Here is an 18,576-nt window from a genome sequence, read left to right on the forward strand (position 1 = left end):
TGGAGCAGCCTGGAGGGAGGGGTTATCCCCTCAAGTCTATGCTACCAAAAACAACGAACCCACTCAGTCGTATGCCTCGACTGCGGTGCGCTACTGTACAGTGCGGCTCTGTTCAGTTATATTGGCGTTTCCGTAGCTCGCGGCCGGGCAGGGCTGCCCATTGCCGGGCAGGGCTGCCCGCGAGGAGGATTGACTTGATCTATAAATAAAGTCCCTCAATCTTAATTGGCTTATCACCATGACCAAGATTCTGAAACATCCATCAACATCCACATTTGACTCAAACAATGTTAGGCTTACAGCCCACGCAAATAGTTGTGAAGTAATGTTCTTGTTGTTCTTTTAATTGTTTGTTACTCTGACGATTCTGTTTGATATTGTGGAAAGGATGTTAATGAATCATTCAGAGCAGTATGCATTTTAAATGGCATCACTTTTGGTCTTGTGTCTTCGTTTTTCTTAAAACAATTGTAGCTGAAAATGAACATAGCCAAATTACAACCAATAGCTTCAGCCTTTGAGGGCAAAAATAGGCCCAATGATAGGCCCAGATTTTTTTATTTAGTTTTACAAATCAAGAGTAGGCCTGAGTTGACTAATTGGCTTTGCATCCTTTCCTTCTGCCCTTGTAGTCCAAGACATGCTGCCCACCAGCTTTCAAAGTACAAAGCTGCCACTGGTGGATTTGTATCAATTCCAATAATTATCCCTCCCTGGTACTTTGTAGTTCCCCAAAACACCCTGAAACAACTTGCGTGTCACATACTTATGCCAACATACGATATGCCACTAACAGTGCAAGTAGGCTAATGGCAACCAAGCACAAAGTCCTTCCTCCCTCACTTACAAAAATGCCCTGAAACATATAAAAGAGACCAGACATCTCTTTCACACTCCCAAGTCATTCTTGGTCCTTGAGAATGGTGTGTTTGCATTACTTCCTGTAGGTCCATGTTGATTGATTTAAGCAGTCTTTTGAAGATCTTTTTTGTCTACCTTTTACTTTATAGATGCATGAACATTTAAAAATATATATAATTTCCCAGACTAAACTAAATGTATTTATGAAATTAAACTTTCGCTGGATGTTTCGTCGGAAGCAAAGTGAACATAAACTTCCGTTGTGCATTACAAAAACGGTCAAACTAGTCCGTACTGAATCGTTCGCGTGAGATTTTTTGGACGACCTATACAAACCACCTATTCTGTCCTTTAGGTAGTACTCTACAGGATCACGTTCAGATTGGCCAGATTCAAGTCCCTAATATCAATCTAAAAAACATCTAGAAGAATGCCAAACTGATGAGTTCACCACGTTGCCCCATGGCCAGCCAGAGGTTGTAGTACAGACTAGGTTTTGTGAGAAAATCGAATGATTGTATTCAAACATCAGTGATTTTGGTGATACAATGTCAAACCCTTCCCTTTTGGCTGAACACTTGAGTGGTGTGTAGAGTGGGTACTCTGTATGTATAGCTGAGCGTCCTGCTGTTATATCTGGAACTAAATTGTATCAATAAATAAATAGGGGTTTTCCATTACACAAGCTCTTTCACAGAGATTATCATTCATGTATTGTGACGCCACACATTGCTGCCTGATGGAAAGTTAATGTTAAAAGAAAATCTGATACAGAGCTGCAGATTCTGATACAGAGCTACATATATTGCCAGAAAATGGCAATATATGAAAATTATTCAATACAGTGGTGTTTAAACAGCACATTACTGGATGGTGCAAAGGTGAGTTGACGTCTCTTAAGTAGAATAGTCTAATCATGTCATATGTGATTAGTAGTTGGCCTTTTGTTTGATACACCATTAAACTAACATTTTGTGGATGCCTATCTGTTTGAGTCGTATTGATCACTGAGATAGCATTGACTTGAAAAGAAGTTGGGTCCAGGTAGAAAAATAAATGAAAAAATTATTAAATTTGCAATCGACTTTTGCCATGTTGCTGTAGCTTCGCTTGCCGCGTTTATCCGGGGGGGAGCTTCATATAATGAAGAGTAACTGGTAGCTTAGCTCCCTTCACTTGCCAACTGGCCCAGCACGGACTAGTTTTAAAAAAAAACGATTACATAATTAATCTAAAATTGAATACATGCGATCTGCCAGACAAAATAATATGACATATAAACAGGATTTTAGGGTGTACTACTTTAACATCTTATATTTTTCCTACACTTATTTCCTTTTGGTAGATCCTTATTTTATCTAAAACTCAATTTATTTATTTGTGGTACATTTCATTGTTACCAGGAAATTTGACAGCAAAGGTTTCCCGACTCTGAAGGTAGTGGAGTGCAGGAAGCAAACCACAACAATGAACTATAGCTAGAGCAACGTCCTCTACCTGTGGACTTATGTAATTACTCAGCAAAAAAAGCGGAACCAGTGGAAGGTAGTTCATTACAGTGATCACAGTGGTGGTCATAATGATGTTGAATGCTCTCCTCTTGGCACCAAAGCCCTCTACTCTCCTCCCGTCTCCTGGACCGGGCTGTTTCAGAGCCCACAGGACTGACACACAGCAGAACAACATCAAGGAAAAATAGAACCTTGTAAAGCCTAGCAAAGCATTATCCGTAACAGATAATGCACATTTACCGTAGCATGTATAGAATACACAAAAGGCCAGCCTCACAGATACATTTACTTGTTGTTTTATTAAATGGTAAAATATTTCATCTATGGAAATGAATGGACGAAAACAAAATAAACATGTATTAAATGGAATTTACAATATGATTGCTTTGAATGTTTTTCTCATTTCTTCATTTTTCCAACTACTATTCCTGGAAGATAAATTCCCAGGTCCATTTTTAAATCTATTTTATTATTTTAAGGTCAGTTAAAGAAGGTAGTTTCTTTGCTCTCAGAAGGTAGAATATCGGTGATAACAGACCACAAAACATCAATACAATTACCGCAACATTATCTGCCGGTGTATCAAGGTTTATATTATTGTCACCTGGCAGATATATAAGCACAACATATGTAAGGTAGTTAATTAAAGCAACCAAAATGGTCATAAAAATGATGTTGAATGCTCTCCTCTTGACTTCATAGCCCTCTGCTCTCTGTCTCCTCCCTTCTCCTGGACCGGGCTGTTTCAGAGCCCACAGGACTGACACACAGCAGAACAACATCAAGGAAATTACAACTGTGTAAAATCCTTGATACACTTTATATATGAGACGTATTATTTGTGGAAATAAGGTACAGGAAACACAAAAGGCCAGCGTGAGTAACCAGACGACAGAGCAACACATTATTTTATACCTGAGTAGTTTGTACCTGAGAAAGGTAACAGGGTGGACCACAGCCAAATAGCGTTCCACACAAATACATCCCTGAAACAATGGGCGACAGATGTCTAGGAAACCCATGAAAAATGTGACTACTAGGTGGAGTTTGGGAGCTCCTAGGTGTGCATGCATGACATGAAATATACTCTGGAAGCAAATCAACATGTCAGAGAGGGCCAGGTTGAGGCAGTAGAAGTCTGAAGTTATGGTCTCCAGGCCTCCTCTGGCTATCAGCAACAGGACGTAGAAGTTGATGGGGGGAACCAGTAGTAGTGTAACAACAGAGGCAGCATACAGGACCTCAGGATGCTCCAATGTTGAGGAATTGACACTGTGATTCATGGTTCAGGAAGGAAGTGATGTTTTGAATGACAGCTTCAGAGAATTTCACCGTGTTCTATAAAGAGAAAATACATTTTGTCATTCTGATCGTTGTAGTAGTTGCCAATGGTGGGCTTCTACTTACTACAGGTAACATTTTGCTGATATATTGCATTATAGTTCAACAGGATGCAATTAATAGTTTAAAATATAGTTTACTATATTTTTGTCGAATATTAAACTATTAACTGCATTTTGATTAACTATAATGCAATATATTTGTGGCTTCCTTTTACAGTACATTTCAGCTTACTTACTGGGTAAATTGTCATGTTTTACTTAGTAACGTTGCAGAACATATATGGTACAAGTTTGTGTTGATTGCAGGGAAAAGGAAATAACCAGTTAAAACTTATATGGTAAGAGCCTGGTAATACCATGGAAACAAACAAGGCTTCCTTTTACAGTATTGTTTCAGCTTATTTACTGGATAAATTGTCATGTTATACTTAGTATCATGGCAGAACATATATGGTACATGTTTGTGTTGGTTGCATGAAAAAGGGAATAACCAGTTACAACTTATATGGTAAGAGCCTGGTAATACCACGGAAACAAACAAGGCTTCCCTTTACAGTACATTTTCAGCTTACTTACTGGGTAAATTGTGATTTTTTTTTACTTAGTAACGTTGCAAAACAAATATGGTACAAGTTCCAGTTAACTGTATGGACAATGGAATTTTCTATTACAAAGGCTATGGTAAGAACATGGTAATACCATGGAAACAAACAAGGCTACGTACCAAGTCTTTAAGAAGATGTACCATGACACTAGAGGAAAACTGTTCCTGCAGTTACCAGGTAAGTATTGTTGTAATTTTTCAACTTAAATAAAAACAATTCAGTAGTTTCTGAGGTAAATCGAAAAAACCTTTTATAAATTGCTGTAGCTATGAACAATAACTAAACAAGAAATAGTAATTTATTGGAAAGTACTATGTCATTTTCTAGTTAGCACATAATTAAACCTGGGCTGTTACCAACATAAACCTTGGATATCTCCAATTGTTAATTCAATTGATGGGTAATAGAAGAGTTGTTTCTAAGAATTGGTTGCTTACTTTCCTAGGAAGTACACAATTATATCTGAGTTATTACCATCTTAAAACAGGTACAACTACACGGTACTTAGTTGAGTTGATAGGGTAATAGTGGAGGTTTTTCTTAGTACTTCAGCTGTAGTTCCTCTGTATTTACCTTCTTATTACCAGTGGTAATAACCCAATAATATACTATATTTACCATATATTTACCAGGTAAATACCTAGTAATTAGGGGACTGTAAAAGGAAGGGTTACCGCAATAACTGCTGAATAACTAAATGTCACATTCATCTCAGAGGATTAAATATAATTCCTTTTTAAAATATGAACCCTTAAATTCCCTGAAAGTTGCTTTAGATAAAACTTCTGCTTGATGACTAAACGTAATGTACATTTCGATGAGTGAAATGCAATACCTTTTTAAAAATAAAAATATTTTTTCACAATACAAAGAGTTAATAGAATCCTGATAACCTAATTTATTATAGTGTACAGACGACCAATACCTACAACATCCCATTAACATTCAGAAATCAGGGAACAGCTTCAAACCTTAAGGCAGTAGACCTCTGAAGTTATGGTCTCCAGGCCTCCTCTGACAATCAGCAACAGGGTGTAGATGTTGATGGGGGGAACCAGTAGCAGCGCTGTGACAGAGGCAGCATACAGGACATCAGGACCTTCCAATGTTGAGGAATTTAGACTGTGGTTCATGGTTCAGGAAGGAAGTTGGTGATTTTGAACAAGGTTTTATTGCAAGAGATGTAATGAGGGACAACATCATTGTTACAATCATATGACAAACTGGAGTGAACAAAAAGTGTTTTGTAGACCTATTCCCTTACTTTCATGGAAGTTCTCCATACTGAAAGTGCTTAATCACTCTCTTGATTATCCTGCTGCTGTCTTCTACACATTTGACCATATGACAGAATGTCTATCCTAGGCATTTTTACCAAGGCTGGTGTCCCCCTAGGCTCCGTCTTAGGTCTCCTGCTGTTCTCCCTATAAACCAAATCCCATGTCTCTTGTGCCATCTTCTATATATATATATATATATATATATATATATATATATATATATATATATATATATATGTAAGGGATACGTGGGCTTTTATGCTTGAAACAAAAATGTATAAATATAGTTGCAAGTAACCATGATGGGATCCTACTGTATGACCGACCGTATGCTTATATGACTGTAAGATGGTGTTTGCCTAGTGAATACAATGTGGTAAACATTATTTGATATAAGCCATGTCTCGCTGAATAGTTGATTGAGGTTATATTTGAACCAATTACCCCATGCAATACCTACACTATATAGACATTTTGACTGCCAAGGGTAGATAAGAGTATATTTTGAGAAATAGAAGTCTTCCTTACATGGGGGTATGGTGAGCCTGGTCGGTATGGTAATATTGCATTGGTATCCATTCAAAAGTGGTTTATCGGAAATTAACATGTTAAAACAATAACCAAGCATAATTCAAAAGCACAGTGTGTCAAAACCCACTGTCAAAACTTTGCGAAATGACGTGTGCACTGTGTTGGAGAGAGGCAGCGGTTCAGAAAGGCGAATTCATCCAATTTCTTTTTCAGATATAGACTCTGTCATGGATATACTATGAAAGCTACTCTTAATAGAAAACGGGACAGCCGAGCCTACGTGTTTTTCATGCAATGTTAGAGCTGTTTAAACAGCGGAGATGTTCAATTATTTCACTTTAAAATATATAGGCTAAGAAAGGGTTAGGGTTAGTTTCCCACTGGCTACGGCCTTACTATAATATTTGTGGCCGTTGGCACTCTTTACTCAACCACTGCATGTGTAGCTACTCGGTTTACTGATTGCACATGAGGTGGTCTGAGAAAGGTCTGGAGGACAATTTAATGGCATCCCTTAAATCTGAGTCAAGAGCATAGACTCTCATAGTTCTCAGGATATTCAGTATAAAGGGTTGAAAGTTGTTGATGATACTTGTTTGTATGTTCCATACAAGCTGAATTTATTGGTATTGGTATGCAAACTTCTTAAAAAAAGATCTGGTATGGAAATAGCTTCCATGGACAAACACCAGCAAATCTAAAACCTTGCTGTTTTTAGCTTTGGCCAGGAAACTTCTTTATATTTCATAAAACATTTTTAAATGTTCACAGATTGCAGTCATGGAAACTTTGTTTTAGAGGCGCACATGTTTACAGAGGTTCCAGGTATGGCCAACACACATGTAGCAATGGAAATATAACAATATAGACAATTTGAAGCAATTTGTGCTTTGAAGCCATCAACTGCGCAGTAATGTGAGATCTTGGCTCAAATTCCCTTGAACCAAAACAATGTTATTGTTCACATTGTTTGCCTCATTTTCGTTATACTGTTGAGATTCATTATTTTATGATTATTTAAAATATATATATTTTTAAGGGGACATTTAGATAGATATTATTACATCCTTGTGTTGAGAAGATATTTGTTCCTACCCATCTTTTGTTTTAGGGGGAACAGTAAGGTGGGGGGATCAACTGAAGAATGACCGAGCACATGCAAGTTTACTGTGTTGCCGTGTTGGCTGTAATTAAAGAAGAGGGATAAACACAGTTGTATGTAGTTTTTTGTAACCCAAATTTTCCCACGATCCAGAATTGACCGGAGGATGCTACCAATCCAAAAATAAGGTTTACAACAACAACAGTTGGCTGCGCTCATTGTTTGTGTTTTCCTACTTCCAACAAAGAAGAAGAAACACAACTTGCCACTCGACTCCTGCAAAAACTGCACCAATTTCTCTTCCATTTTTCTGGTTAAGTGGACCCGTTTATTACATCCAGCGTTGCGTTGCCATACCTTCAACTGTCAAGACTATTGTAGATCTCTGTCAAGAATTAAGTTTTTAACAGCCTGACATCCAACCTAAACTACAGAATAGATAGATGTATATTCGGTCTTCCAAAACGGCAAAGTCAAGGTTCTGTCTAGTCAAAACAAAATGGATGACATTAGTTTTATTCCCAATTGAAAATGCAACATAAGACCATTCTTCCTATTAAGATGGCAGTAGAGATGGCCATTGGACGATAAATTTACACTTTTGGTAAAACTGTAAATTAATTAGACTGTAATTTGTAAAATATTCGTAAGGATGTACTATACATTTTTTATATCTATATATATATATATATATATATATATATATATATATATATATATATATATATATATATATATATATATATATATTATCCTTTTTTAATCACAGGTGTTAAAGTGAAATGCATGCATGAGTTATGCAAATCAAAAATAATAAATCTTTGGAGGTTATTCAAATGTAGTGATTTTTTTTTATATAGGCTACAATGGAATATAAGTATAAAAAGGGCACAAAAAGGTTCTCCGAGGCCTCAAACCTTAGAGTAAATAGCCGTTTCAAGTTCCACATTTCCGGTGTGTTTGGAGAAACTTTAGCTTAAAGGCGTATAAAGACAGTTGTCCTGTGGAATGGTTTTTCATAATAGGTCCAAAGTGAGATCTCTTACTCACTCCAACGTCATTCTTCTTCTGAATGGTGTATTTGCATTTCTTCCTCTAGGTCCATATTGATGTCTTTGGAAAATCTTTTTCGTCTTTATTTTACTTGATGCATGATCACTACAAAATATTATAGTTTCCCTGATTCAACAACATTTATTTATGAAATTAACCTTTCGCTGGATGTTTCGTCAGATGCAATGCGAACATCAACTTCCGTTATGCATTACAAAAACCTGTCGTCCTAGTCCGTCTGTTCCGTACTAAATCGTTCATGTGGGTCGTTTTGGACGAACGATACAAACCACCTATTCTGTCCTTTAGGTAGGAGATCACTTTTGTTTTTAACCAGTGCAAACTACAATTATCTCCTTCAGATTGGCCAGATTCCAGTCTCAAATATCAATCTATCAATTTGTTGGGATGATTAGAAACGATATTGCATAATGAACTGGTGTTCTGTCTATTCCGGAATGAAAGCAGCTATTCCAATAGGATTCATCACAGTAGTAATGTCTGCAAAGGTGAGTTGACCGTCTGTTAATGTAGAATAGTTTAATCATGTCATCTATGATTATTAGTACTGCAGTAATACTATTAGTTCTGCAGCAGAACTTGTAGTACTTCATTGGACACCACAATTAAAAAAAATCAAGCCAGGAATAATTATTCACAAATTGATTTGAATAAATTAAAATGTTATTTCCTTTTGTTGTGTCTAATTTAATCCATACTCTAGATTAAAGATCATTAATATTACAGCCCAGTAGTCTTCAATTGAATAGTTACCATTTATTCAAAAGGAATATCAAAATATGGTGTAATATTCGGTGTGTTAACTGAAAAATCAAAGTAAAGATTTAAACAAATAATTTGTTATCTTGATTTCCTAAATTCCCAATGATGGAAAAGTGTCTGCTAAATTATATAATAATGATAATAATAAAATATGAATAAGAAATTGTCATTTTAATCTTGATACCCACGCGTATTAAATAATACTGAAAACCATTAACTACAACATTCTGTGAATTAATCAGCTTCAAACCTGATGAAGTGTTGGTTTTTTCACGCTGCTGGTTGGCTCTGGTCAGGAAAAGGCTCAAGGCTTCTATGCTAGTGTCCACCTGGACACAGACCAAGTTATGTCCTTAACCCTGCTCTGCTGGCTTTACTCTGGGGAGGAGACCAATGGGCAGATTTGGCCAGTAGTCTTGCTACAAGAATCTTTGTTGCTAGTATAACTACATTTCCCAGTAGCCTGCTGTTGTCTGAATAAATAGCTTTTCAGTAGCAAGTTGTGCAGTAGTGTCCACACAAGATTAATTTGGGGATTAGGTTCATACGGTGAATTGTGTCCAACACAGTGCTTGAGCTGACCCCCCACCAGCCAGTGAGAGCAGAGAGCGCAGCCTATTGTTTGATAGACCATAAAACTGAACATTTTGTGGATACATATCTGTTTGAGTTGTATTGATCACTGAGATAAGATTGATTGTTGGGTCAAGGTAAAAAAAAAATATATAATTGGTCAATGACTTTTGCCATGTTGCTGTAGCTAAGCTTGCCAGATTTATCTGGGGGGGAACTTCACTGTAATGAAACTTCATATTATAAAGAGTAGCTGGTAGCTTAGCTCGCTTCACTTTACAACTTGCACAGCACGGCCTCAAGTTCATTAATTTGTTTTGTTAAAATGATTACAAAATGAATCTAAAAGTCTTTATATTCCATCTGTTACAGCTAGGGATGTCTGATATTGGCTTTTTTGCCGATATCCGATATGCGATATTGTCCAACTCTAAATTTTCGATTCCGATATCAGCCGATACCGATGTCGATATTTGGGTTATTTTTCCTCAAACCTAATTTAGGTAACATTACATATCTCCTGTTGTGGAATTAACACAACATGCTTAATGTTATTGTGATGCCCCACTGGATGCATTCTTGAATGCAACAAGGCTTTCCAAATGTTAACATTGTCTGTGCAAAATAAGAAAAATACTTCAACTTAATTTAAGGGAAAAGTGCCATGTTTATTTTTATTTTTTTAATGGTCTCAGACAACAGTTTGGATAACACTCTCCCTGAGATAATCTTGACAATGCCCACAACAAATAGGGCAAACTTGACTTCACAAATGATAAAACATTGTACCTGAACAACTATGTGCAACATAGCAGTATGTTTCTTTAACTAAAACTCAATAACCTTAATTGAATAAATGCACAAATATGAGTCAATTACAATGTGCACTGTACTGCACAATTTTGAAAACATTTATTTGAGCTATAAAAAAAAAAAAGAAAAAAAAAAAAAGAAAAAAAAAAATCGGTTTTAAGGCAAAAAAAATCTGATACCGATATTGACTGATATTACATTTTTATGCTAATATCGGGCCGATAATATCGGTCGGCCGATAATATCGGACATCTCTAGTTACAGCACATGATTTAAGGCAACAAATAAAAAAGACAAAATTACATATTACATATGGAATAAACAGGATATAAGGGTGTACTACTTAAACATCTCATATTTTTCCTACACTCCTTTTTATTTTGGTAGATCCTACCTTATTTTATTTACAAGACAATTGATTAATGAGTGGTACATTTCATAGTTATCAGGAAATTTGACGGAAAAAGTTTCCTGACTCTCTGAAGGTAGTGGAGTGGAGGAAACAAACCACAACAATGAACTATAGCTAGAGCAACGTCCTCTACCTGTGGACTTAAGTAATTACTCAGCAAAAAAAGCGGAACCAGTGGAAGGTAGTTCATTACAGTGATCACAGTGGTGGTCATAATGATGTTGAATGCTCTCCTCTTGGCATCATAGCACTCTACTCTCCTCCCGTCTCCTGGACCGGGCTGTTTCAGAGCCCACAGGACTGACACACAGCAGAACAACATTAGGGAAAACACAACCGTATAAAAGCCTAGCAAAGCATTATGCGTAATAATTAATGTATAACTACCGTAGGATGTATAGAATACACAAAAGGCCAGCGTGATAAACCAGACCACAGAGCAACACATTATTTTATACCTGAGTAGTTTGTACCTGAGAAAGATCACAGGGTGAACCACAGCCAAATAGCATTCAACACAGATACATCCCTGAAACAAGTGGCGTGAGACGTGGAGGAAATTTACAAAAAACATGACCCCCAGAATAAGTACTGAAATATCTTGCAGTACATAAAGTATGTAAAAAAGACAGTAGAAACACATTAAAATCTCAGAGAACGCCAGGTTAAGGCGGTAAAAGTCTGACTTGATGGTCTCCACGCCACCTCTGACAATCAGCAACAGGGTGTAGATGTTTAGGGGGGGAACCAGTAGCAGTGTGACAACAGAGATAGCAAATGCAATATCATACTTTGGGAGGCCATAAGTGGAAGAGCAATTGACCGTGAAGTTCATGGTTCAGGAAAGTTGGTTGTTGTCTGGATGATGCTTTTGGAGTGCTTGACAGGATCTCTGTGGGGGGAATAAAGTTTTGATGGTAAATATGAAATCCCAAGATGATTTGACCAACAGATAACTTCCCTTAATTTAAAGAGCAGGAGCTCTGCAGATCTTAATTCAGCACGTCTTTTGCGACCTTCAAAACATTGCAGTCTAATTGCTGATCTCTGAATATAAATTAAGTACTTAAAAATTTACTTAAAAAATATCTATTTTCTAGTAAAACAAAAGTACCATTTCATGCCCGATACCTTAGGGTTAGGGGTTATTGCTTTCTAATCATTCATAAAATAAAGGGGAATAAACATACCTCCCGGCTTTAATAGTGGCGATTGTGAGGAAGTTGTTTGTCTTCTTGCTGTCGAGATATGTCAATGGATTTCAATGGACTGGGCAACAGCATTTATTAATGGCATTTGAACGAAGATCCTCTATTTCACTCACCTAAATCAATATCACGTGCCTCTTTCAACGAATTAAGTTGAGTTGCCTTTGTTTAAATGATGCCCGTATTTTGCATATGATGAAAACTGTTTCTATATTACATGAACAAAATGATTCTGCATGTCATGGGACACTGAGCAGTCATCTATATAGAAATATATACAACATTGTAAACAATAACTTGTTTATAATGGTATAACAGCAGTAATACAATCAAGGCCAGAGGAGTCAAGGAGTCTCAGGTTGACCAACACTAGCCTACAGTATTAACCAGCACTAACCTGTGAAAACCTTCACAAACCAGTACTAACCAACACTAATAAAACTAGGCATCACTAAACAAAACTAAATTCGCTCACCAAAACGAACCTTTACTAACCAACTTGGGCAACACTAGCCTGTGCTTACCTACACTGATAAACACTAACCAGAACAAACCTACCTGAGCAATACTAACCAGTGCAAACCTACACCGATCAACGGGAACCAGCACTTTCCTACCCTGACCAACACTTACCAGCGCTAACCAACACTAACCAGCACTAACCTACCTTTAACAACAGTAACCAGCAGTTATCTACCCTAACAAAATCTCCCCCGTACTAACCAGCACTAACCAATAAAAAGAGACTGAGAATAACCAACAGCATCATGCATGTGCAGCAGGCAGCTTATGTTTCATGTCACTCTGCATCCGTTCTCAGACCAGTAAACTGAACAATGAAGCTTTAAGCACTTTGAAAACTGAGACAGAGCAGAATCCGTTGTCTCAAGAGAGAAAGACAGCGTTCATGTTTCTCCTTTTATTTCTAGTCGATTCCTATCCAACAGCCAAAAATAACACTGTCTCTTTAGTCAGATTTTGTGTGTGTGTATATTCAGTCTGCTCTGAGGAGCTTTGCATGGCGGCTGGTTTCTACGTCCACACAATTTGTTTATCGACCCTTCACTAATTGACTGAAGGATGAAAGATTACCTGGCAGGCCTCAAGTTAATTTGCCTCTCATGCTTATAGAGTAATTCCACTTTCATACAATTGTTGTGAATTGCTAGTCATCTTTTTTGGTGGCTTACATATTGCTGCGCGGGGCTATACTTTAACACATGCAAGTATGAATTTAAATGATGACCCCTGTGTAATGTCAGAGTGTTGGATTAGTCGACTGAATGCTGGCCGGGTTGAATATTCATATTTTATTCCAAAAATTCATGTCCTTATTTAACGTTGAGAATATTTATTCTTTACCATGTATTTTTACTATGTACATACGCCTTTCTGCATGGCGTTGACGTCATGTAGGTCAAGTAGGTGAAGAGGAGATGGGGGGCAACCAGTGGAGAGGGGGTGGGGGGTAAACCAGTGGAGAGGGGGTGGGGGGTAACCAGTGGAGAGGGGGTGGAGGGTAAACCAGTGGAGAGGGGGTGGAGGGTAAACCAGTGGAGAGGGGGTGGGGGGGTAAACCAGTGGAGAGGGGGTGGGGGGTAAACCAGTGGAGAGGGGGTGGGGGGTAAACCAGTGGAGAGGGGGTGGAGGGTAAACCAGTGGAGAGGGGGTGGGGGGTAAACCAGTGGAGAGGGGGTGGGGGGTAAACCAGTGGAGAGGGGGTGGGGGGTAAACCAGTGGAGAGGGGGTGGAGGGCGACCAGTCGAGAGGGGGTGGAGGGCGACCGGTGGAGAGGGGGTGGGGGGCGACCAGTGGAGAGGGGGTGGGGGGCGACCAGGTAGAGGAGACACTTCCCGGGGGTTCCTGATCATCCTGATCACCTCGGTGGTGGACAACGTGCCCACCAGCTTGTTGTACTGGCATAGCACTAGGCGGACACATGGGAGGATGTGTGTGTTGCAGCAGGTGACCCACTGCCTTCTAGTGAGTGTGGGCTTCTTCCACCCTATCCAGGCCTTCCCCATGGCCATAATGGGGAGAGCCCTGAACACACAATTCTGATAGGAAGCTGGATTCTGTCTCTCTCTGTGTCCGTCCGTCCGTCTCTCTCTCTCTCTCTCTCTCTCTCTCAACTCTGCGTCGGTCGTGAACCTCTCGCACAGAACCTCTTCCTGAAAACATATTTTTCTTTTATTCCAAAAATCTCTCTCTCTCTCTCTCTCTCTCTCTCTCTCTCTCTCTCTCTCTCTCTCTCTCTATCTCTCTCTCTCTCTCTCTCTCTCCGTACATCTGCCAATGCAGCTGAACTACGCTACCTCTCTGCTGTAGCCCAATCCAAGCACTTTATTGGCATGGCATTAGCAATTTTACAAAAATAAAAGGATAATTAACAAAGAGAGATAGAATGTTTACAGAGATATATAGATAACCATAGTTATCTCTCTCTTCTCTATCTATCTGTCTATCTATCTCGCTATCTCTCTTTCTATTGGTCTATATCTCTCCTCTATCCCTTTCCCTCTTTTCCACACACATACACAAAAACGTTAGCGCTTTCTCTTGCTAAAAGAAATCATATTTGTATGTATGACACACATTATGCAGTAACATACCGCACACACACACACACACACACACACACACACACACACACACACACACACACACACACACACACACACACACACACACACACACACACACACACACACACACACACACACACACACACAGATGAACAAAGTAAACATCTTTATCTGGATTTTGATCAGACTGTTTAATAATAAAACACATTGGGCTCCTCAATGCTGGGGACAAATTAAAGTTACACTCGTATTGTAATTCACCACCTGTGTTAGATTGTTCAGTATGACCAGTGTAATGATACGTTCCCAAAGCGTATGTGTTGCCGCGTATGTCCTATCAACATGTTCCTGTCAAATATGGATTAAAAAGTTGGATTAATTTTACTAAATTAGATCAAAATATCGAATTTGTCTGTATTAGGAGAGAGCTGCTTAAGTTGAGGTACCTTAGTAGTTTAGAGGTAATAGGTTAGAGATGGTTTGGTTTAGGATTTAGGTGAGAAATGGTGAATACATGTATATATTATTGTTCCTGTGATTGCCAGGTCAGAACAAGAGGTGTGTGGTGTGTGTGCGTTCCTGCCTGTGTTTGCAGGGGCATCTGTGCATGTACAGGCGAGTATGCACGTGTGGGTGTGCAAGTGAACTCGTGCCTGCAGGTCAACGTGTGTGTTTGTATCTGTGCGCATGTATCTATGTGCGTGTATCTGTGTGCATGCGCGTGCGAGTACGTGTGTGTGTGGGTGTGAGTACATAAACTTGGGTGTACAGGCCATTGTGAGTGCCTGGATGTGAACTGGTGCCTGCATGACAGTGTGCGTGCGTGCATGTCAGCGGGCTTGCGTGCACGCCAGCGTGTGTGTTTGTGCGCGGGGGACAAGCGGGTCAGGACTACATGCCGTGCACCATGTAACCCGAGAAGGTGTTGCGGCCGGCGGCGTCGCCGCAGAGCATGCGTCCGGCGCGCAGCAGCACGTACACCTGCCCCCCCCGCTCCAGGGAGAGCAGGAGGCCCTGGGTGCTGCTGTCCTCGGAGTCCTGGCGGTTCTCCTCCCACACGGACGCCATCACCTCCCCGTTCCGCAGCAGCTGCAGCTGGAAGAACATGCGGTCCCCTGCGGAGGCCCGCCGGGAGTAGGCCGTGAAGGAGAATGAGTAGAGGCCGGCGCGGGGGGCCGTGAAGACGCCTGAGGGGTGGATGGACGAGGCGATCACATGACACTTAATGTGATGCGGAAGGAACCATATTAGGAGAACAAAAAATAAAGTGGATAACATGATTTTTATAATAATCTAGTGTAATCGCAATGAATTTTTATATTATGTAACGCTACAAATGTTGAAAAATAACTTTTCTGAAGAAAATGTGGTGTGCAGCTTGGTGAAAATAACGTAATAGGTACCTTGTGTATTGGAAATGTACAGTCAAGTGTAGTAGTGCTGTGGTTTGATGATAGGGATATATGTTGCTTCTTGGGTATTTTGGATGATTGCTACGGTGTACTATGTGGTTGCTGGGGCGTTATCGGTTGGTTTACATGTTGTTGTATGTGGTTGCTATGGTGTTCCACACCGTAAGGGTGTTTTTACTCATTGTTAGGGTGTTCTGGGTGGTGGCTAGGGTGTTATCATTGAACAGATGTTATTTTAATAAGGTAATAAGCAGAGTTTGAATTATTGTTCTAGAATAAAGTAAGAAAATAAAGTATTGTACTCGTATAAAGAGGTTAATAGGGAAGTTTGTAAAGAATAGTTGTACAATGTAATGTGGATATTATTATCATAATAATAATATCGATCATTATTAATACTGGTGGTAATTTTTATATGAATAATAATACAATAATATTAATTGTATTATTCGATAAATAATAGTGGTACTTATCATTAAGTAAGAATAACAGTAATCTAAACAACAATAAGAACAATGGAGCTCACCAAGGGCAGGGTTGTATCCGTCTCCGTGGTTGAGGGAGACGGTGTTGTAGGGAACAGACACATCGATGGAGAATGGTCCGAAGCAGTGCATGCTGGGAATCCCTGAGGCAGTGAAAGCCACCCTTCTTCCCCCTGAGAAAAACCAGGACAGCACCAAGATAGTCACAATATCATAGCTGATATGACGTCATATTGACGCACATAACTGACACGTAATTGATGCACTTTTCTCTGCCCCTGCCGTCCGCCCTGCATGAGTTATGACTATGATAAAGGACAACACATGATGTGCTGACATTTTTTATTCGATCCTGGCTACCATTGCATTTGAGGTTCCCATGGTACAAAGCCATGCCAACACAGGTTGGCATGGCTGTTATGGTTGCCAAGGTACCTATGGTAGTCGCGGTACCTATGGTTGCCATGTTACCCTTGGTTGCCATAGTTCCTATGATTGCCATGATACCTATGGTTTCCTGGACGCTGCGGTCCAGCTGTTTGATGCTCTGCCATATGTCAGTGAGTCGGGTGTAGGTGAGGTCCTCCACCTCGTGCATGCGGCTGGTGGCGCAGCAACAGCCCACCTGGCGGAGCGCACAGTCGCAGCTCCAACCAGGACACGGGAGCTCCCCGGGGAACGCCACTGATGGAGGAGAACCAGTCCGTTACTGTCACCCCCAGGGTAGGGGACATGCTGTTTACGGTAGCTTGTCATTTAATGAGAAACAACACTTGAAATAATTCAAGCTTTTGTTTTAAAGACGTATACTTTTTTTGATAGAAAATTCTTAACAGCATGAGCTCAACACAGGTTATTGCACCTAAAATTGACAATAGTAGTATGGTGTTACTTTAACTACTTTAACTTGGTGAAACGTATTTGAAGAGTTCGCTCTTTGCAACCATGAAAAAAGTGAGATATCACTTAACACATCACACGTCCATGAGCAGTTTGCTAACCGTTCATCCGCGTTATAACCAATCACAAGGAATGACAGAAACCTTGATATCATCTCCTCTCAGAGGGTCGGAGGGAGTACCTGCTGCCTTGCTGAGGCGGAGGATCTCAGACGACTCCTGGGCCCTAGCTAGGTGAAACACGCCCACAGCCAACAGAAGATGCACCACAGCCCTCATCTCAACCAGCGGAAGGACACGACGCAGGCGTGGAACAGTAGCAGTCTGTAGCTCCTTCTGTAGCCAAGATCCACCTCTGGTATGGAGATAACACAAATAAAGCTACAGTTTGAAGTTCAGAGCTGCATATCTAAAAAGTAACTCACTACAACGACAACACTACCACCACCACCATGACAACCAACACCGGAGATCTCTCCTCTGTCTTACATCCACTCCAGCAGCAACAGGGAAGGAAAGAATAACTGTCTCCTGTGAGATGGAGGAACTGATGCTCCTGGATGGCGGGTGGGTTTTATTTACAGGTGCTTTCAGTCCCCAAGTGGGTGGAGGGAACTTGGGTGGCCGGTTGCTGAAACCGGGGGACAATCAACCCATAGAAAACTTCTAATCCCTGAGATCCTTCTCTATTGCATCTGCATGTCCAGCCTTCAGATCCTCATCTAGCCTAGGTGTGACCCGCAAGGGCAGGAGGGTGTGGGGGCCGGTTTGATAGGGTCCCCAGTGTGTCGGTACAGTCCCCAGAGTGAAGGATCATCTGATCTGTGTGTGTGCGGTTTATGAGGCCAGAGGTGTCTGGTTCGCTGATAAGATCAAGCCGTTGCTTGTTTACGATGATCTCTTTTTGCCCTACATTAGCTATGGACTGTGTTCGTGGGCATGCATGTGTGTTTGTGTGTGTGAGTGTGTGTGTGTGTGTGTGTGTGTGTGTATGTGTGCGCGTGCTTGTGTGTGAGACCAAACAAACAATACAATGCGCTTTGTTTTTAGATGCAACACATTGGATTGCATGCAAACAATTTGATGTAAGAATGCCTTAAATTCTCCTCACTTGACGTCC

General features: G+C 40.0%; 1 protein-coding gene across 1 annotated transcript; it reads right to left on the bottom strand.

Annotated features, from left to right (window-relative positions):
* Positions 1 to 14,841: 14,841 nt before the first annotated feature.
* On the bottom strand, positions 14,842 to 18,125 carry LOC115540380 (cerebellin-1-like). The gene is made up of 5 exons (XM_030351600.1): positions 17,946 to 18,125; positions 17,639 to 17,811; positions 17,065 to 17,241; positions 16,599 to 16,730; positions 14,842 to 15,847 (listed from the first exon to the last, which is right to left on the bottom strand). The coding sequence occupies exons 2-5, from the start codon at positions 17,733 to 17,735 to the stop codon at positions 15,552 to 15,554; spliced, it is 702 nt and encodes a 233-aa protein (XP_030207460.1). The 5' UTR covers positions 17,736 to 17,811; positions 17,946 to 18,125; the 3' UTR covers positions 14,842 to 15,551.
* Positions 18,126 to 18,576: the final 451 nt, after the last annotated feature.

This window comes from Gadus morhua, chromosome 3 (assembly GCF_902167405.1).
Source record: "Gadus morhua chromosome 3, gadMor3.0, whole genome shotgun sequence".
In the NCBI taxonomy this organism is placed as follows: Eukaryota; Metazoa; Chordata; class Actinopteri; order Gadiformes; family Gadidae; genus Gadus; species Gadus morhua.